The 21,685-nt window shown below is 43.6% G+C and overlaps 1 protein-coding gene across 3 annotated transcripts in view; it reads right to left on the bottom strand.

Moving 5' to 3' along the window:
- SORCS1 (sortilin related VPS10 domain containing receptor 1) overlaps positions 1–19,795 on the bottom strand; it is a 278,640-nt gene extending 258,845 nt beyond the window's left edge. For 2 of the 3 annotated variants that reach the window (XM_050337741.1, XM_050337730.1), the window contains exon 1: positions 18,717–19,795. In XM_050337741.1, coding sequence (XP_050193698.1) covers positions 18,717–19,358 — 642 coding nt within the window. In that variant the 5' untranslated portion in view covers positions 19,359–19,795. The remainder of the gene's footprint in view (positions 1–18,716) is intronic. The other variant, XM_050337719.1, reaches the window with a different exon arrangement.
- Positions 19,796–21,685: the final 1,890 nt, after the last annotated feature.

Below are 21,685 nucleotides of genomic sequence, written 5' to 3'. Positions count from 1 at the left end.
TCAACACAATGATGGGACTTGATGGAATAAGAAAACTAAGGCTGAATTTAATACAAGTGGCTCCATTGTTATCAAAGGTTCTGTACAAGCCCTAATTATAATTCAATTGCATTGTTCATTGGGGAGAAAGTAGATGAAGATCATTTAATGTTTTATAATTAGCAAAATATTTCATCCTGGCTATAATTTACCTTCTGTGTGAGGGAACAGAAGGGGTGTCAATGGCAGGTTGCAGGTAGCTGTGGCATGTAGACAGACCTAAGTTCTGCTTATGCACACACCACGGGAAACACTGGTCACTGGTAATGGATACCATCAGCTGGAAGATTCTTGTCAAGATTTCTGCATTGTTCTAACCATGTCCTCCCTTTGCATAATGGATGGGATTGCTGGAACATTTCATTTCTGATGATAAGACTGATCTGAGAATAAGCACTTCTCCCACGTACCTTAAAATATTGTTTTTCTATTTCAAACTGAATGCTTCAAACTTATTTAGAAAGTCAAGGGGTATAATGAAGCAGATTAAAAGGCAGGACAAGTGCCAAGCCCTCTCTTGAATTTGACAGTTTCTAACCCAAAGAGCCTCACAAGTAAAGCGTGGCACTTCAGCAGAAGTGCAGCACAAGATACCATCCCAGACCTTCACCAAGATGGTCCCTTTATTCCAATGGGATCAGAGACAAATAAAAAATATATCTGCTCATTCTCACTTTTCTAATGGCAAAAAGTCATTGAAAGCCGAAACACTCATAGCCCAGAAGAAAAATAATGAGACTCAAATCAATTGATTTCTGAAAATTATTTCAGGTTTAGTGGAACATCTTATGCCAGTAGAGCATGTAATGCACACTGTTACTCCTGCAGAGCACAGTTCTATATAATAAGCTCTCCCAGCAGATGAGCAACAAGCAAACAGGTGATTATTGTCACTGAGATATCTGGAGCACTACTGACTGCAAGATGCTTTGACCCATCCACCTTAACCTTGCTTGAGTGACAGCTACAACATCTTCACACTCTGGAAAGACACTGCCATTTTCTTACCCACAGCTTGGTGATACCATTTGTCTTGTGGCACCAACAGGGGTGGTGCTGGTGTAACAGGTGGAAGAAGGGGCAGTTGGGATGCTCTCATCTGTCCATTGTCATTCACCAGTGGAAGTGGCCATCCTCACTGCCTTTCAATGCCAGGGACTAAACTACACCAATAACCAGAGTGAGTCAAACACATCCTTAACGAAGATTGCCAAGAAGACGAATGGATCTAAATACTGATTTGTTTTCACATCTCACAATAGAAATCATGCAGAAAATTCAAAAACCCATTTGACTTCGAGGCACATATTTGAAAATCTTCTAAGTAGAACTCTGAACAGCAGTGCAAGATCTGTCTCTTCCGTTCTCCAGAAGGAACTACGCACTATGAAGACAGAAGGTCCCCTGCCAAAATGCTGGCTAGAAAGAAGGTACTTGTGGGTTAATGTGGGTGTTGGCAGATCTTCAAGAGAGGCAAGCCAAGCTGTGCTTCACTTTCACAAGTTGAAGAAGTTGGAATGATGGGGGGTGGGGTTGGGGGAGGGAGAGGAGGAAACATTTAAAAAAAAAAAAATTCAATTAGAATGGGAGAAATCACCTTTGAAAGACTAAGAGTCAATCACTGATAAGGGGTGTTGTAATTTCTGGTCAGATCAGAGACTCTCAGCCCCCTTGAGATGGTAACTGCAGGATATCAGGTACTAGAAGCTGCCTCTTTGTGCCTTTTATAACATACCAACCCATTTAAAGTCATCCCTTTGCCACAGGCTGCCAACACCATCGTAAAAAAAAACCACAAGAAGCAATGCCATAGTGCAAGCTTCTGTGAGGAGACATGCAAAAGCTTCAGAAGGAAAAGAATCTGAAGATTTAGGTGAACTGTTTCATTTGAGATAGACAATTAAAGCACAAATTAAGGCCACACATTAGCCTACCTGTGATAGCTGTCCACATGAGGGCTCCTTATCTTGAAAGAAAATTCAGTTTAAATGCATAAGCATAAGCTAGGAAAACACAAGTACTTCAGGTAGGTTGCTGCAAGCCAAGAATATGTATGACATTGCCCCTTCTGAGCTCAGTGACAGCCCACTGCACATCCTGTCGGAGCCTCAAATCCAAGCCAGGTTGGAAACATTTTGCTGCAACTGTGCTGTCAGCCATAGGAGAACTCACTTCTAAGGCTGCATGCTCAAAAGGCAAAAATGCACCACCTGAATTCCCCATTGAGACCAGGATAATCCCTTATCCATATTAACTTCTGCCACAAAGATACAAGAGACCCTAGAGGCTTCTGGTTTTTGCTTACATCATCCTTCTGAGAACAAAAGCTGCCAGGTTACAGACTTTTGTTTTCACGCATTATTTCACTCCCTTCTGAGCCCAGACACAGCACCACTTCAGCTATAAGAACTTGTACCTCTACAAGTAGCAAGGTCATTCCCTGCCAAATTCAAGAATGTAAAACAAATACATCTCTTCTGGCAAAATGTCTCCACACCAATTTGTGTAATTGCCCACATCTCTGAAGAGGGTCTTGTTCTTGTTGATGCTCTGACTTTAAGCATCGAAATACAATTAAACTAGACATATCAGACACAACACGCTGGCTGGCTCATGTCAAACCTCCACAGGTGGTGGCTAAGAGAGGTGACTCTCATTCAGAGAGATGCTGAGAACAAATTGCACAGTGTATGCAGGGAAAGTCACAACATGGAAGACTACTTTAAGGTAAATTCTTTCATCTATGCCTCACCCTCCAGCAATGTCTCTGCCCACTGAATGTGAAATCTTGCCTAACAGTGTTAGTATCTGCCAGTGTATTTCCTTATCTCCTCCTCCAAGTTTCATAGTCAGGCTTCTTTACCTCTATCCTGGCTCTTATTCTCTTTCTGCGTCTTTTGTTACTAGATATTGCTTCTACAGCACTTAAGTCCAAAATCCCCAACACAAAAGTCATTACTCCTCTTCAAAGAGCTCATGGTTTTCTCTTTGTATGAAATCAATCCAGCCATCTGCATCTAGAATAGTGAAATATTCTTTTCTCTCTCTAGTCTCTTTTTAGCCAATTCTAGAGCTAAACCCACCCTTAAAACCTATTGTTCCGATTACATTACCCCAATCCACAAACTTTGCCTTATGTATTTTTTATTGCCTGCTTTCATTTTTCCAGGCCATGCCCCAGAAACTTACTTTGTAACACCATCACATTATTCTGCTCCATCAGCAGCTTCAATTTGCTGTTCCATTCCCTGTATTTTCCAGGCAACATCCTGGCACACCACTGTCCAAGCCTTACTCTCCTCTATTTTGCCAAGTCTTCTCTCATTCTCTAGTTCACACTGCCCCACAACAGAGAGGCTTCCTACTTGCTTAGGACACATTTCTTCTTGGGCACATCTTTACTGGTAGAAAATATTTCAAACCATAGTGCATTGTCCTTCAGTTGAGATGACTCAGCATCAGCTTTTCTCAAAGCTTATCAAAGCCATAGGTCAGCTTCTCTACTAGAAAAAGCTGTTGTTCAATAGACTACTTACAACTTCACACAGTTCTACAAAAGACCCTCACCCTCCTACACGTGCCCCTCCTATCTCTTCCTCATCCTTAATCACTTACCCCTTCCACCTCAGAAGACAAGAAATTGAAGCCAGCTGGGTCCCTTTCAAGAGACCTTTCAAGAGTTCATTGACACTGGCCCCTGAGATCTTCATTCATCATCCTTCAAATTGCCTTCTGCTGCTCCACACCACACCCTAAAATCAATGCTCATCTCCTGGGTATTTGCATCCATCTGTATATTATTATTATTATTATTATCTAAAGGACAAAAAAAACTTTACTAGGCTGAATCGAACAATTGCATAATCAGTGCATTTGTGTTTCTGCAGCTTCTTTTTGCCTGTTCACACATTTAAGAAGCAGCAATTATCCAGCCTACCTGCTGCCTGAGGAAGAGGTCACTACAATTGAGTTATCTGACTCCTACGTAAAGCAATCCAGAGCATTCCTTGGGAACTGTTTCTGCAATGAGGCGGCTCTATCTGCCTCCCAGATCATGGCTAAGGCTGTCAGCTCTTTGATCCAGGAATCAAATATTTGTTTTTAAAGCATTTCAGTTCTTTAAAAAGAAACACTGCACAGGACTTGCAATTAACAGGGAGGAGAAATCTCGTTGTTCCAAGCTAAAACATTGTCAGCGATTAGCACCTTTAGGAGGCTCCTATAATAATATAATATAATAATGGCCAGTCTTCGCGAGCGAAGATCCGGGGAAGGTCTTTCCACCTTCCAGCCTGCGCACTGGATTTTTTTTTTTTTTTAGGTGAGACACAGTGTGCGCGGAACTGAGCCCACCCTTTAATCCTAAGGTTCATCTGCCGGGGCCAAGCGAGCTTGGACGGTGGCAGTGAGGTCCTTAGGACGTAGGTGGGTTGCCTTTAAGGGCTGACGAGCCCCACCTACCCGGGAGTGGCCCTGACCGGGAATCGAACCCGGGTCTCCGCGGTGACAGCGCGGCGCCTTTCCATTAGACCACCAGGGGCTCCTAGGAGGCTCCTACTTGAGTGGAAATTGCATACCTTGGGATATCGGCTGTCAATCTGCTCAGCACCCGAAGGGGTCAGAATGGTGAAAAACAGCTATTTGGGCTTTCAAAAACGTCCCTCTTGCAATCCATTCTCCCCTTGAGTTTCTGTCTAGTTAACAAATGCTGGAGCTGCCACACTTCTGACTTTCTACAGAGCTATCCTTAGTAAAGCTGAGACTGTTTCAGGAACAAAAAGCAGCATTTGATATTCAAGTTCCCTTCACCATACCCTTATAGCAGCCAATGGGATCATCTTATAGAATGCAAAAAATTGCTGAGGTTAATTTAAAAACCACCTTCCTAGATACATTCTCTATCTAATGTGTCAGAAGCCAGCATTTCTGTTCTGTGAGGGATTCAGATAGGCTAATGCTTGGTTTCAGTCCCATGAGAAAAAGATAAGGTCATTAAATTTCCCGTGAGCATCAGCAAACATTTTTCATCAGCTAGTCAGTAACACCAAAGCATTTCCTTTTGATGATGCCTGAACATTAAACATTAATTTCAAACATACATAGAGATGCGTTTCTGGACTCTGCAGGATTTATCAGTAATAAACTCCCCACAAGTAGTGGCTCAGAAAGGAAAACATTGTATTGCCTTTGAGACTACCCACCTACTTGCCTCCCAGCAGCACCTTTACTGCCCAGAAAAGTTATTACCTTCAGCAAAAGTCCTTTGGTGACACCCTCCATGTGACTAAGGAGACACCACGAAGATGACACAGGTGGAAACAGAATCTCTCCAGGACAGAGAAAGAACACAGCTTGTTTATAGGACCCATTACCAGAAGGGAGGGTCAGGGAGGACAGAAGAGCAAGGAACTTTTACACCTCCTGGGAATGAGATGAGGTATCATATAGTGTCCCATATACTCCACATATTCTTATATATTCAATACAAAAGGTGTGTCCTTGATACAGCAATAATATCATCTTTTCATAATCTTGGTGCCAAAGCAAAAGTCAAGTGGCAAGGTTTCTCACTAATTCTCAACACTACAAGAGTGCAGATAATTTTGGATGATATTTTAGTGTAGCAACTGTCACTGAAAATGACATACCTCCAAGAAATTTTCTGATTTTGACTAAACTGTATTTTCTAACAGAAAATTCTTCTGACAACTTTCTTTCCCCAAGTGGCTCAAATACTAGTATTTAATGATTTATATGTCTCAACGATGTTTTCACTTTACTGACATCATCTGTCCTATGTAAAATCAACACAAAAGGTGAATATCTAAACTATATCTAAAATAAGGACTATCTGTCCTTATTTCTGCAATACTGCATTCGGTTCCCATACTTCATTATACCAAGTATTGCTACAATGAAATATTTTCATCTTCTAGCAGCTGCTACTGCATAATGCATTTCTAGATCATCTGAGTAGCTTGTTAGGAGAAAAATTTACTAATGAGTTAAAATTTAATTTGTCTTGTGTCATCCCAGTTCAGACATCAACCACACAATTTCATATATTAAGCAAAAGCCCCAAATTACAGACATCTTTTCTCTTCTCTAAATTCTCTCCAGCAACGATCTCCACGTACGTTCTGATTTAACCAAAATGATCTCTATATAAAGGATTAAGTACAGGTTTCCTGAGTAACATTTTATAATGAGATGCTGATTCTTTTGTACAATACTCTCTGCTCCTCATAAAATTTCTCAAAGTATCTCTTTCCCCTACTTGCTTATAAAGGTTTATTTCACACCAAAATCCACCTTGCCCAATGTAACGTTTCTCAGAAATTACTGTTTCTGCCTGGCCTTTCAATACCTCAGTGTCAGAAAGGGATAGAGATGGATTCTTCTGCTTGCCTCAAAGCAGTTCTGGGCTTCATCTATGTGAATACCGATTTACATGAGCAGAAAAGGTGCACAGACTCAACATTTCTCCTCAACTACTTCATTCTGAGATGCTGCCAGATGCAATAGAGATAAGGAAGGATAGCGCAAGCTAGGCAATGAAATTTTCTTCTCTTTGTGGATGTGTGTTTCCCTTTCAGTCTGACAGGAACACTGGTGATTTCTTAACTCTTTTTGGAAGGCTCTTTAGAAAGTAATTTGGGGTTTGTTTTCTTATTTCGCTTTAAAGCCATGCCTCAGATGCCTCACTGATAAGCCTGCCTTAAGAACTTGAATAGCACTGAAGAAAATCGGTGCTGCTGTGCTCAGGACAGACACTGACAGCAATTTTAAAAGGACATGAACAGCTATCAAAAGCATAGGAAGATAACCCAGAGCAGAAACGCTTCCTGGAAATACTTGCTACACTTAACATCACTTTAAAAGTTCAAAGAAACACCAGAATATCTTTGGTTAACTCTGCTTTAAGAGAAACGCAATGTTCACCTGCATTGAAGTTGGATTTTACCCTCCACTGTTCGTTACCATAACCCTGCCAAGACAGGGCTCTTTCCCTGAGGAGAACTGAAAGGGACCAGCACCCAAACAGGACAGGACAGCAGCAGGAAGAAATTCTAACTTGGGATAAAACTAAAAGGAGAGATTGAGAAGCAAGTGGGAATCACCAGAAAGAAACATTCATTTCCTCCCCATGAATCCATGCACAAATTAGACAAACCGTCAGTAAGGATGTTATTTGCTCCACTGGATATTGTGTGTATCTGTATCTGTATCTTCTGTGCACGGAAAAATCATTCAGACAAACTTTAACACTGTAATGACTCCAGGACAGTGACAGCACTGAAATCCCCTAGAGCTTGTTACACTTAAGAACAGGGAAAAAACCATGGATGAAAATCTGCTACTCCTGGACTTCAGAGCAATGGTGGCAAAACTGGCCCATATCTGTGTTATGTGGGTATTCTAAATTTTGTCAGAGTTCAGCTCTGATCCATTCCAGCAGCTCCCCAGCTATCCAAGTAGCCTATTGGTATCCTGGTTCCTGCCCTACTTCTGAGCAAAGAATGAAGTCAAATGAAGCTGAGGAAAAAGGGAAACAACATGTTTTCTGTGGAAGTTTTTATAAGTTTCTGAGAGTGTAAGTGGGAAGATCACTACAGGAATCTGTATCTTAAGGAAACTTTAATTAACAAATCCACAGAGCCCCAACCCACCTGGTACAGAACTGGTCCAATCCAAGCATCTCAAAGGAAAACAAATAAACAAAACAAAACCAACAAACAAAACCCCACAAAACCAAACAAAAATAAACCCACAAAAAAAAGCTATTACCCTCCAAGTTAATGAGTGGGGTCTTGGTAAGTTTTCTCAACTATCTTCAGTGTCCTGGTTTAACCAATCTTTAAGGTGTATCTGGCCTTGTTTTCAAATTTGTCCTGCAGGGACATTTGGTGTCATCTAGGTTTGGAAGGAAAGCTAAGAGTGCAGGAATCTCCCAGTTGATGCTGAAAGATGTTATGCACAATCCCCTAAACCAGGCACTGTGGTTGTACAGGCACATGCACTTTCTGCGAGGGCTGAGTCCACCCTGCATCCTTGTGCCTGTACTGTCTTGTCCATCTGGAAGGCTGGGGGAGATAGGGCAGGTGGACCTAGCAGGACCACCACACTCATGCTGAAGCCTCAGTGTGTTCCTCTCTGTGTAGAGTGTATTCCTGCTGGCTGTGCAGCCCCCCACTGCTAACACCTGCAGCATCCCATTTAATTGCTGCCCAGGGCTGCCAGAGGAACTCAGCTGTTTGACAGCATCAGTGCAGGCTGCACTGGCTCGTGGGCTGACCTGCTCATGATGAGAATTATTGGGGTTATGTTCACCTTTCATTAATACAGAAACACATGCCTTCCCTGCCCTTCTGCATCAAGGGAAAGCATCACCACTCGCACACAGGTGTGTGTGGCTCTTTCCTGTGTGTTTATTGTTTATCTTTCCTTTCAGGAATCGCACTCAGAACGTGTTGCTGTCTGAGCTGTCACCGCCTGTCACATTACAATAACGATCGCTGCTTTCAGAAGCCAGTTCAGGTTGTTTAATCATCGCTTCCCTCCAAGCTGTCCATCACAGGGTCGTCTCCAGGCAACAGCATCAACAGACAGGGCTGTGGGTGGCTGATGATGATGATGAGGAGGAGGATGGAGCACGCTAACATTTACAGGGAGGAAGAAGAACTCACGTTCCCATGGCAGAGGGAGGTACGGGAGCTGCTGGGTCTATCTGATGGGATCCCAGCCTGCAGCATGATGAAAGTAACAGGGATTTCAGTGATTGCAGAACTCAGTGCTTTGGTGGAATTAAAAAAAAGATGCCAGGGCCCTGGCCCATGGCACAGGAATGCAAAGCTGGGTTCCTTGCTTCAGTTCTCGTAAGGGTCCATGGTCCAACTCCCTCCATCACAGGTGGGATAGCAGGGCCCTGCCATCCTGCCCTGGGCACACAAGTCTGAGGTAACAGACAGCCAGAATCAGCCACATTTATTCCTTTAACAACTTTAAAATGAGTTGTTTTGAGGTGGACGAGAAGTTTCTGAAGAAAAAAGAAAGACCACGTGCGAACTTACAAAAGTTGAAAATAAAATGGAAGGCAACAACAAACTGGAAGCTTTTCATCCAAAAGATGAGCTGGAGAATTATTTTGTTTCATTCTGTTTTCCAGGATATACACAATTAAACAGTCATTTGCTATTGAAACAAACAGACACAGATTTGCATCAAAGCATCTTTCAGTTATAATAGCCTAAATTTTTATTACTAAACTTCATCAGCTCATCTGTTGCAACATTAGGTCACTGGATCCATGCTAAGCCCAGATTTATATAGGCCAGATCTATATTCTTCTTACCTCTAGACCAGCTTCCGTCCCCCTTAACATACTGAGGGGAGTGTGGAAACATGGACACGAAGTGTAGTGCAGTCCCTACCCATGGTTCTGACTTCTCAGTCAGAATATCATATCAGAAAATAATTATCCCCCAAACTGCTCTAACTAGTAACATTTCACCATGGACCTATGCATTATGAAATGAAGTTTAATGCATATGTTGTTTTGTTCTTATTAATCTGTTTATCCTGTCCTATATATATTAAAAAACCTAGTAATTTTCAATCAAAGTAAGATCTACTTTATCTAAAGATAACCATTTGCAAAATTTGATTTTGTTTGCAATAATGATTAATTTGAAGTTTTTATCTTTCATCTATAGAAATATATTTTTTTCTTGGAAACCTGAATTGAAAGCAATGGAAAGAAAATTAATTTTCCATATCACATTCTTCGGCATATAGAGCTCGATTTACACCATAAATGTTATTTTTTTACACCAGAAAAATATATTTACACTCACCTATATGTAAATAGTTAAAAAAAATAAGATCCTCAAATATTGATTTGAATATTCAGTGCAATTCACTTCCCCTAGTTCTGTTTTGAGAGAATATTAAGTGAAAGTTATTGGCATCATTTTTGGCCAAGACAGGGAACATTAAACTGTTTCTAAAAGTTTATAGTGACCCAATGACACACACAGAAAGGGAGCATTTGACCTCTTTCAACTACCAAAAATATACCTTGGATTTAAAAGAAAAATTTTCCAGGCAAAGTCCAATCCAAATTATTAAATAGCATTCATTTCCACTTTAGTGAGGAATTTCTCACCACTTTCTGAATCAGGCACTTTATGATTACTTCACCCCCTCCCCCCTCCTCAAAAAAGAAGTGCACCTGAGAAAATCTCATATTGGGCAGGGACAATTTATGAAGATGAAAACGTGCCTACATTTGTTACATAACATATTTCCCTCAAATTATTTTGTCAACCTTACATTTAGTGGGGGAGGTGAGAATGAAGGGAGAAACATTTGAGAAAAGACATGGTATATCTCTATTGGGTTATCTAAATAGCCTGAGATTTTTTAAAGAGCTTTTCACTTCCTCCTGAAGACATGCATGAAAACTACCTGCAAGAGCTCATGGCACTGCTGTCCTTAAATGATCACCAGCAACGGTGACAAGAAACGTAATACCTCAAATGAGGATGTGAGCACTGACACCAAGTTGGGACCTGGTGTTTTAAGGTATCAAGAGCTTCCCATATGTAGATAAACACTTTCTACCCAAAAAACCCCTTTATCCTACCTGGGCTATTCCTGAGTTTTCCCAACAGGAAGAGAGAAATCACAAGGCCCGTGACTGCCTTCACCTTCCTGCCCCTGCAGAAGCGCTGGTGCCCCCCAACCACAGCACAGGGACGCCCTGTCCCAGCATGGGCTGCTCATGATAGGGATGTTTGGCACTGACATCCCCCCATAGCAGCGGAAGTAGGTCCAACTTCTCACCTTCTTCCCCCACACCTAAATCTCCATCTCTTTCCTCAGCCTCCTCCTCCCTGCTTGTCCCACGTCAGAGGCACCTCAACACAGCCTGCACTGAGCATGTATGGTCCTGGCACGGCACAGGGGAGGTCACAGGTAGCTCTGAGTCCCAGCCTGCAGTCACAGGAGAACATCACTCCCCTACTGAGGGACATGATGGGGAGTTCTTGGAGACCCTCTAAAAGAAAGAAATTACATTTTAGGGCATATCCTAAAATACTCTGTTCTTTCTTACAGTATTTTTCTTCTGTGTTCCTCGAGGAAAGAAAGCACACTACCAAGTAAAAGTGTTACTGTGTTACCAGTACCAATAAATAGGGATTAAGGACACTTATGTTAACTGTTGTTTGATTTAAGAAACAGACAAAAAAATTCAAAGTTGCACAAAAATCATTTTATTGCATCAACTTTTATATGCATTTAAGATTCCAAAATAATTAGTCTGTCACCCAGTGCTACCATTTGAATTGGAATGAAAGCCCATTTTCATTTAACATAGAAATGTCAATTAGAGCTGTGGGAGTCATTGATTTTTTGGTTTGCTGGCCAGGTATAAAAAAATAATTGAGAAAAAAAAAGTGCCTTGTGTCAGTCTTTTTTTTTTTTTCTTCCTATGAAACGTAAACCTGAATGTAGTTTGCATCTGGACGAACAGGATACAGTACACACAGCTTTTATGATAATACCAGTTACTTAAATATGGACAAATATAGTTTGAGATGCTCTACAATTCCCAGAGCTGGGCATCAGGCAGTTCCCACAGGATGCCCTTTCTCTGTGAAGCAGCAGCTAGAAGCACTACTATCTCAAGTGTCACTAGATGCCTCTCTCTGGGACACTAAATCAAGATTTTTTGTATCACTAGACCATTTTAAAATATAGAATGTAAGAATTAGAAATCCATTCCAGAAGCACTGCTTTGATTCAAAACAATTAAAAAAATGTTACATTTAAACTTTCACAATTTGGGCTTCTTTAGGGCTATTTCTTAGGAGTCCTGAGGTCAAAGGAAAAATCAATGTGAAGCTATGAAATGCTCTGGCCAAGCTACAATAATGTTTTCCAGAGGAAGAGGTCCTTGATGGGGCAGTTGCACTCGCCTCGCTGGAGCTCTGCACAACATGAGGGTTGCATTCAGTCTGACATAGTATGAAAGGCCCAGAGGGTGTAAGATTGTCCAAGGCTAATACTGACCTTGCAGCCCTTCATATGTAAAGCTGTGTCACAACTCAATGGGTCAGAATGGTCTCTAACCCTTCCAGAATGAATTAAGGACTTCTGACCTCCTGGCTTCCCCCTCTGGACTGACCTCATCACGATCGCCAGGCCAGGGAAATACGAAAGTCATATTTGAAGTCAGGAGGAAAGAGAGAAACCCATTTTCTATTATAAAGTACATTATTAAGAAGATTGAAAGCTATAACCCTATTGCTTTACACAGTTTATAGCCTCTCGATATTGCATGAATGCCAGTTGCAACTGTCAGAGCTTTTCCATTATTCTCCTTAATCTCCCCTCGTGATGGGATTTGCATATCCCACCTGTCAGTCCAGACAGAAGCTCCTCACCCTCTCCCAAACTCTTTCAGAGAGACCAGAATCACAGAATGACAAGCCTTTCTTCTAGTCCTCACAGATTCTCTTTCACTTACTGCTTTCTCTCAGAGCACAGTTATTCTTATTTCCCACATACCCTATTTCATATTCTGTATATGAAAATATATGAAAATATACAGAATGTTTTATCCAGTCAAGAAATATATAGAGAGATGGACTGCAACACAGAAGAAATACTATGGCTATTGACTCATTTTTTTAACTTAAACATGTACACAAGAAAATAAACAACAAGACCTCTAGTTAAAGATGTAAAGTCTTATTCAAAGTTACAGGAAATTTTCTGCTGTTTTCACTCACTGAAGAGATTTTAAAGGAAGTTTTATACCTAGAGTGGATGTGAAGTATTTTATGATCCAACAGTAGTAAATGTAATCCAGAAGACAAAAAATTGAAACAAGGGACTTTTAGAAATATTTAATTTTACTTGATTTTTTTTCCTGGTTTAAATTCCATTTTTGTTTCCTCACTTTTTATTCAACCCTTCCAAAATATATTCTCATTAGCTGTAGCAAGAGATTAGCCTGAAACAATCTCAGCATCTGATGCATTATACTCTTAATACTATTATACACTGTTGTAATATGTACATAAAACATATTATATCTCACAGAAGTATTTTAATGCAGGCATCCTCTTCAGAGGAATGTTTTGGGGAGCTGTTTTCAGCACACCAGGAGTCAATCTAAATGCAAAGCAACTGACTCTGGGGTCATTCCCCACGCTGGGTCTCACCACACATCTGGCTCTGGACTCTACATCCATATTTATTACCTAAGAACTCTTCCTTCATGATAATGCAATTACCATGGGAGGAAGGGAGGAATGGGCTCTCGCAGCATCATACAAGTAATGCTGGTCACTCACGGGATGACGTTGGCAGATTCTTCATCCCTGATAGTTTTACATTTCAGCCACAGTTCTGCCAGCAAGAGAAGGACAGCAGCTACAAACTATATCCTGTTGCATGAACACATCATTTGAATGAAGTCTCCAAGTGAGAAGATGCCAAAAATAACATTTTGATTGTTATGCCCCGTTCTGGACTGAACAGAAGAACACTGGCAGTTTAAGGTACTTTTGCCATGACTTTACTTCCTCGCTTGTAAAAAGGAATACATTTGTTATCATCTGCACAGAATTGCATCCATCAAAAGCAAAAATTGGATTCAAATTCAAGTTCTTGGGAACCTGACGCCTAGAAATTCAGAGTTCACTTTTCACAACCTGTCGCACAAGCAGATACAGAAAGAACGGTGCTTGCTTGATTTAGCAAACCAGAGGCTGAAAGGGAATATGATCACTGCCTGTAAAACAATTCCAGGGGGCGTAAGTGCCAGGGAGGGAAAATAACTTTAATTAAAAAGAACATGCACAAATGAAAAAAAAAAAATTAATCTAAATTGTCCGATGGCAATGTTAGAACAGAAATCAGAGAGTAGTTTCCCACAGCCAGGAGAAAAAGGCTGCAACACTTACACAGAAAGGAAGAAGGCAATAGAAGGGTGAGCTGAAAGATAGCCTACTCTTTATAAGATGCAGTTTGATCAGTTCACGGCTAGAGGATGCAGTACCTGCTGGAGCCATGTGACATTCTTAAAGTTCCTAATTTATAAAGTAGGTCTGAACACTTCAGCTAAAAATCCAACAACAGTTTATTCTCAATTGCTTTGTCCAGGTGGAAATACAGTGCATTTGAAATATGTAAGTGTATTGTTATTCTGCTTTACCTGTGCCTAGTTTTTCCTGTCAATAACATTAGGTAAAATCTTGCAAGCAACACCTCATGTAGAGTCTCATCTTGCCTAAAAGTTCTCCCATACTAGACCTAATCCTTTCCTTGTTGTCTAATGTTATCGCCTGACAACAGCAATGATCACATTGCAGGCTACACCCTGCACTAGACCCATCAGTTGTATCGATCTGCTGTGGACAGAATATAAAACCTGTCTGGCCATGGTTGTTTTTCATCTAGTTCTGACTCCATCTCCATATCTCCATCAGTCTGTTGAGGGCCTGCTGCTGTGGAGGACCTATGAGAAGCCCAGCTTTGTCTTTCTAGCCATGTAAATCACAGAAGTTTGAACCAGTTATTTACAGGTATCATGATTATGTAAAAGCCAATCCCCTGGTATGCAGCAAGGTACATGCTCAAATTCTTCACCACACACTTTGAGATCTACATCAACATCCAGCCCAGGAGAACACTCTGTCCACTGCAAGGAAATAGCAAACTGCCATTATAATAAATGAGTCTGAAACCCATGCTGCTCTCTTTCACAGCATCACATTATAGCACAAGCTGTAGCATCAAAGCACTTGCTCAAACTCCCTTACCTTTTGACCTCCTCCATTTTTTTTGCTCTTTCTTCAGAACACTTTCAAATGAAAAAGTAAGGCACTGATCTCACTCCAAGCCAGCCTAGGACAGAAACAGTCTTCATTTTTTTTGATCTCTGAGAACCATCTGTATCCCAAAAGCTCATAATGGACATCACCTAGAGACTTGCTTCTCTCCATTAAAACCAAGTCTCTCTTTTAGCTCCACACATAAATCTCTGTTATCTGTTTTCTCCTAGTCTACAGCATCACATTAAGGGAGCTATGGGGACTCCAAATCTACAGTGTTTGGATACACCACATCAAGAAGCACATTTGATACCTCTGTGAACTAGGAAACCTGCCAACTTCCACAGCAATGATGAAATTTTTCAGTGGTGCAAAAAGGCAGGAGATCTCACTTGTCTATCTTGTAGCAGAGATTAGAGAAAGATTCTATCTCATATAACCTTTTACTCCCGTTTCTATAGGGGCCAGTGGAAAGACCCTCAGGATGTATCAATGTAAGTAAATTAAGTGGTACCAGGACCCATTTATAGACTCAATATTCTATGCTCTTATTATACTGTCAAAATAATTCCAGGAAGGGTGCTGGCATGGGCTGGTTAACACTTTTTGGATCATTTTTGGAGAGTCTGGGACTCAGTACAAGCCAAAGACCTCTTCCAGCACCCAGTTTTGCTGCAGCCACTCTTTCCTGCCTTGCAGACTGAAAGAGCTCAGTATTGTGGAGATGCCAGACAGCTTTGTGCGGCCTCACTCACCTCTGCTGGAATCCAAGAAAGCCTGAGACCCATCTGTATTTTAATACAACACTGGATACAATCCTGATTTCAACCTCATCAGTCATCTGACAAGCCAGCATCTCTACACCTATGCTCTCCCCTGGGGACCTCCTTTTGACTCCACTGGTGAAACAGCAAAGGTAGACAGGAGGGATTAGTGCACATGTGAAGCACATTCCCACAGATGTGAACAGAGCATGCTGCAAGTGTCTGGATATGAATATTGTTCTGGAAAGCAAACTGTCCAGGGAATACCTAAAGTCATTTATGGGCCAAAATAATCCCTGATGTAAAACAATTTATGTTGATGGAGTTATACCTGGATGACTTGGACTATTATTTGTTATTCTTATTTTACCTGTGGCCGAGCATACAGCAAGTTCATCATCAGAGCAGAATGCCATGAGTTCAATGATGTGTGCACACACTCACCGTGAAATCACAGCCAAGCCTGAAAGAAGCTGCAAACACCCAGAACAATCCCTTACAGAAATCAGGAGTCCTTTCAGGGGTTCCTTCTCCTCCACCAGCAGCACTGCAATTATATCCAAACCCCTATCAAAATAAGGATACAAGGGACCACACTCAGGCTGTCAGAATCAGGTACATTGCAATAGAGAAACAATCCTTAATTTTCCAGTTTTTCCACCTGAAGGGATTTCAAAAATTTTGAGCTTTATTTTTGATTTTTCCTGTACTCACACAGAAACCACGAACTGTTATCATCTTTATACTGCCCCTCTGCCTGGGCAAAAGGCAAAAGTTGTGTGACAGCAGCACTTACAGAACACATAAAAATGAAAATAGGAAGAAGTGTGCTATATCCCCATGCCACAGCAAGGAAACACCAGCAGGAAGCTGGCAGCTACCACTGTTGGAGTGCAGCCAGGGCACTGAGGTTACACAGCATCCCTCACAAGCAGCACCATGGGATCCTCTGGGACACACATGAAGGCAGAACTACATATATTGTACCCTAAGGGCAGTGTTTCACCCCAAGCCCATCCCACTCCCAGGTCCTTCACAGATGGGTACCCAAAACACTCACAGAGAGACAATGGGTCAGTGCCACTTTGGGCTTCCTCCTGGACACACACCATTGCTTTAGCTGAGCCTGGACAAGCCTGTTGTGTGTCCAAGTTCTGCTGGGGCCCAGCTTCACTTAGTGCTCTGAGGAGGATGCAATCATAGCACAAAACAGCACAGCACTGCCAGAGCCCCAAGCAGCAAAGGGGGGAGCATTACTAATCCCATGCACAATGCAACCTACAGCTCTTTGGGAAGGACACTCAAAACATTTCCCCACAGCACCCTGAAAACACTTGTACACCAAGACACTCAGACAGTAAATCAGTCCCTGAAAATAACACCTCATACTACCACAGTGGGCTGAAACATCTATACATGTATATGTGTATACATAAACACATATATAATAACAGCAGGTGTGTCTTGATAAATGTACAGATTAAACATAAATGCAGTGATAGACCAGAAAAACTGATGCCTGTTGGCTGACTTTTTATATCAGAATCCTTTTTCTTTGCAAATGGGTCACTTGAAACCAGTGTCAGCCTCAATTCAATTTGTATGAACAGACCTGAGTTCCTACAAGGCAGCTTCTGTTCACGCAACTATTTAGGAACAGGCTAGCTGAGTTGTGAAGAAAGGGAAAAGTTCTTCAAAATGGAGATGACAAGTATTCCCCTGTCAATTAATTGATTAAAAAGCTCCTGATGAGACCATAAAACTGTGTCCCAATTAACTAGCGCTGAACCCCACAGTGAGGTCCTTATGACATCCGCTGCAGTTCTAAATTGAGTGGCTCAGTACAATCCAAAAGGAATTCACAATGACTAGACTATTATTTCAAAATGTTATCAGGCTCCTAGTACTAAAAGCTGAAAGGGAGGCCAAGGATTTCTGCATAGCAGCCAGAAACCTTCTGGCATTACAACCAGAGACACCTTAGAGAAGAGCCTGTCCCTGTTTCTCCTGGGAAGTTGTATGGGCAACAACCACATAGTGGCGGCATCCCTTTCTCTCTCATTAGCATTCTGCTTGCTGTCTCTAAGAGGCAAAGTTGGAGCATTTGGACAGACAGATTCCTCCACTTCTGCTAGTCCACAAGTACAGTTAAGGGCAGGCAGAAAGCACACCACACAACTCACCCTGCCTTCCCTGGGCCTCAGCCCTCAGCTTAGGTACCTCCCTAGCAGATGCTGGAGGGATACAGGGCTCAAGTTGACCTGGTAACTTTGATGCCACCACTATTGCTCCAGCCTGGAAACCAGTTGCCTACATCTCCGGTCACTTTTGTTCTGCTTTGCCGAAGTTGGAGCTGTTCTGTTCCTGAGAAAGGTCCAGGTTACAGGGAAGAGACAAGAACTGTCCTGTTTTAACACCTTGGTGACAAGAGGCAAAATGCAGCTTTATTCCATGCACAGAGGCACGCACCTAGGGGGCAAAGTCCTGAAACCCTCTAGCATCTCCACATCAGCACGGCCTGGGGATGAGCCCTTGGGCTGACCTGGACCCCAGGGCTGGCAGGAAGAGAAGAAGCAACAGAGGGGCTTCCCCTGGCCTTCCTTAGAGCTGATGCTCCCAGGCTCCTGGTGAGGGCTGCCCTGGGAAGAAGGCAGGATGCGAGGACGGATTCCCCCTAGACAGACCTTCTTCCTCCGCACCGCAAGCGGTGGCACCGCTGTATCCCTCTCTGCTCCGGGGTGAAGTAGAAGGGGGCCGGAGGGGGATGTGCTCAGCGGGCGGGCGGGCAGCGGAAAGTTTTTCTGCTCCAGAAGAATGGCCCTTTTGAAGCCCTTCTGCCCCGCTGCACACTGCTAAGCGAGGCCAATCCCCGGCGCCTGGAGGCGCAAAATCCCCCTCGAAGAAGAAAACCCCCCCAGCCCTCCTACACCCCTCCCCCGACCCCCACCCCTAACCCGAAAAAAAAGAAAAAAAAGGAAAAAAAAAGAAAAAAAAAGAAAAAAAAAAAGAGAGCGGGGGGAAGAGTCAAAAGGAAGAGGAAAAGCAAAGCACGCCCCGGGGTACTCACGCTGCTGTTGTGCCCGGACCAGTGCACCATGGCCTGGTTGTGCGCCGAGTCCCCGGCCAGGGCGAAGGTGGTGCTGCCCAGCCGCAGCTCCTCCAGCCCGAAGCGGGCGGCGCCGCCGTCCCCCGGCTCCCGCCCCGCGGCACCGCCCGGCCCCGGCCCCGGCCCCGCGGAGCCCCGCGGGCTGCGGCCCCTCCGCCGCACCGAGCCGGGCCGCCCGCCCGCCGGCCAGGGAGCCTGGGCACCGCGGGGTCGCTCCTCGGCCGGAGCCGCCGCCGCTCGGGGACGACGCTCCCCGGCCACTTTCTCCTTCTCCCTCGTCGCTCGCCGGGTCTCCCAGCCGCTGGATTTCGTCCCCGCGGGAGCAGCGGCGAGGGTCGCTCGCAGCCGGGCATCCTCCGTCCCGGCCTCTTGCTCTCTCTCACCAACCTTCTCCCCGAAGAACCTCCTCTGCTCTTTCTCTCCTCTGTCGGTCCTCAAATGCATCAGTAATCCCTGCTGCGGCTGCTGCTGCGGATGCACCTGGGAACGGCAGGATCTGCAAGTTATTTCTGCGCCGGTAAAGCCAAAAGTGAAGAGGAAAAGCCATGTCCAGTACAGAAGAGCAACGTGCCAGGCTGGGTACCAGCCAGCAACTTTTTCCATCGCTGCCGACTGCTGATGACTGCGAGGGAGAAAGTGCAAGAAGGAGAGAGCAGGAGCGAGGGAGCCGGGCGCTGCCGGTTCACCCGCCGCGGGGTAAACACGGCGAGAACTCCGTAAAGTTTCAGACTCTGCTGTGCAGGATGCAGCCGGGGGATAGAGGAGATTGCTTTCTTCCCCTCTGTTTTTCCCCTCTTGTTTTCTTTTCCTTCTTTTGCACTTTTTCCGTTTTTTCTCTTTCCCCCCTCTTTTTCTTTTCTTTTTTTTTTTTTCCCCTTCCCCAAGACTGGCGTTGCTGATCAGGCTTGTGATGGAAGGCAAAGCCACAACCACACGGGGGAGGAGCTGAATTGAAGTCAGAGAGAGAGGGAGAGAGAGAGGAGCAAATCCTGGCTGGTGATTTCTCCCGGCTGCCTCAGTGGAAGTCACAGCCCGCTCCTCTCCCGCTCGCTCTCTCTCTGCTCCCTCTCACTTCGCCGCTTCTGCATCACACTCCGCCTGTAGCCGCCCCGCCAGGACGCCCCGCGCCTGTGTCATGAGTGGCTGGTTACTCGCTCCCCCTTTCTCACACACTCTCACACACACACAGACACACTCCAAGAAGGACTTACCCCAACTTTTAAACCCAAATCGTCCAACCCCTTCCTCCCCTATGCTTCCATCAGTTCAAGCCCAACATACTGAAATCACTACACGTGAACTGGAAGCAGAAGTGCAAAGTGAAGGAACAATACATATATATATGTTAGTCTTTCCAGAGGAAATATTTTAATTCGATTAATTAAGTGACCTTAAATGTCTGAGGAGGCTTTGAAATGTCTTTCTCTCTCCCCCCGTGACTGATGTAAGTGCATTGGAGTTGCTGGGAATAGGCACCTGTGCTTGATTTCACAGAGGGGAAAGTCGCATTTTTTCCCCTCCATTCCCTCCTCCACTTTTGCTTCACTGTACCGTCATTTACAGTAGCTGCTGATGCTTAGATAAATCACTCATGCATGGCAGAGATGTATCCACATAAATGCTGATGGAGACAGGGACAAGGTTTTGGAAATGAAACGACAGCAGTTGGTGCTGGGAGACAGGGAGAGGGAGATTCCCCTCCAGTGATATATCTGCAGAAGAAAAGCACTTTCAGCTCTAGCTTTCTCACGCTTTCAGGACCAGCAATTTCACTCCCAGGAGCAGTGATTCTCTTTTACCGGGGTCATTCCCCAGGGAGCAATCCTAGTGGTGGCCGGCGGAGATCACCAAACCCTGCTGGCAGAGCCTGGTGTTTGCTGGCCATGGGAGCCCCTGGTCCCTGACCACAGGCAGCACTGTTGGTGACTGCCTACACGGCTTTGACAGGCACTTGCAAATGCCCACACACTTTAAGACTGGAGGGAATTAAAGGCTCTTCCACTGCAATTTTATTCCATCCCCATCTGCCTGCTCTCACTCATTCCTATTTGATTTACAGGAGAGTTTATTTTTTAATTAGTTTTTTTAACATTTCCTTCCTGACATGGAAGACCTTATTGATTTTTTTTGGCAAGGCATTTCAGAAAGAGATTTACGGATTTGTTCCACATTCTTCTAGAGATTTCACTCAAATGCCCACTGGTGACACGGAATATTAGCACAAGACCAGGGGTGAAGGGAGACTCACAGTAATTCAGGCTGGGCATAACTTCACGCTGCTTACAACAATGATGGATTGTCTGCAGTGTAACCACAGACCTCAGCTAAATCTACCAATTAACTGTATACCTGTTTCCACATCTCCCAACTAAATGGTTACTATTAGTTACAGCCTACCAGGTAATAATAATTAACACTTTGCACTTAAATCCTTTCCCTTACTGAAACTAAAGCTCCTCACAAACGCCACTCCTTTGTCTTCTGTACAACAGATTGACCAGACGGATCTATCTCAAAGGTTGCACTAAAGAGTGTCACCTTCCTACCACAGGTCTCTTAAAGAGGCCTTAATCTGAAGGGATAGAATTTAAGGAGATGAGTAGGTGAGACAGAAAATGAACTTCGAAGAATGAAATTAATAACAGGTCAGAGGAAATTTCTCCTGGGATTATAACAGAGATTTGCATGCCAATGAGTGGCTAAAGTTAACGAGAGAAACAATCTAGCTGTCTCATTTAGGCAGATGATTATCTCTAGATTGTGATGAATGGCCAGTGAGTGATATGGATATGCCTGGTATAGCACACCTTATACACTGTGAGTACACTACACCTGCAGAGCTCGTCAGCAAACGTACACAAGAGTCAGTCATGGAGAGAGAATACTGCATCCAACCTGAGAACTACAGCCCCTTTTTCCAGCATAAGCTT

Source organism: Myiozetetes cayanensis, unplaced genomic scaffold (assembly GCF_022539395.1).
Source record: "Myiozetetes cayanensis isolate MyiCay16 unplaced genomic scaffold, myiCay2020 scf10, whole genome shotgun sequence".
NCBI classification, from domain to species: domain Eukaryota; kingdom Metazoa; phylum Chordata; class Aves; order Passeriformes; family Tyrannidae; genus Myiozetetes; species Myiozetetes cayanensis.
This window is presented reverse-complemented; position numbering and strand designations above follow the sequence as displayed.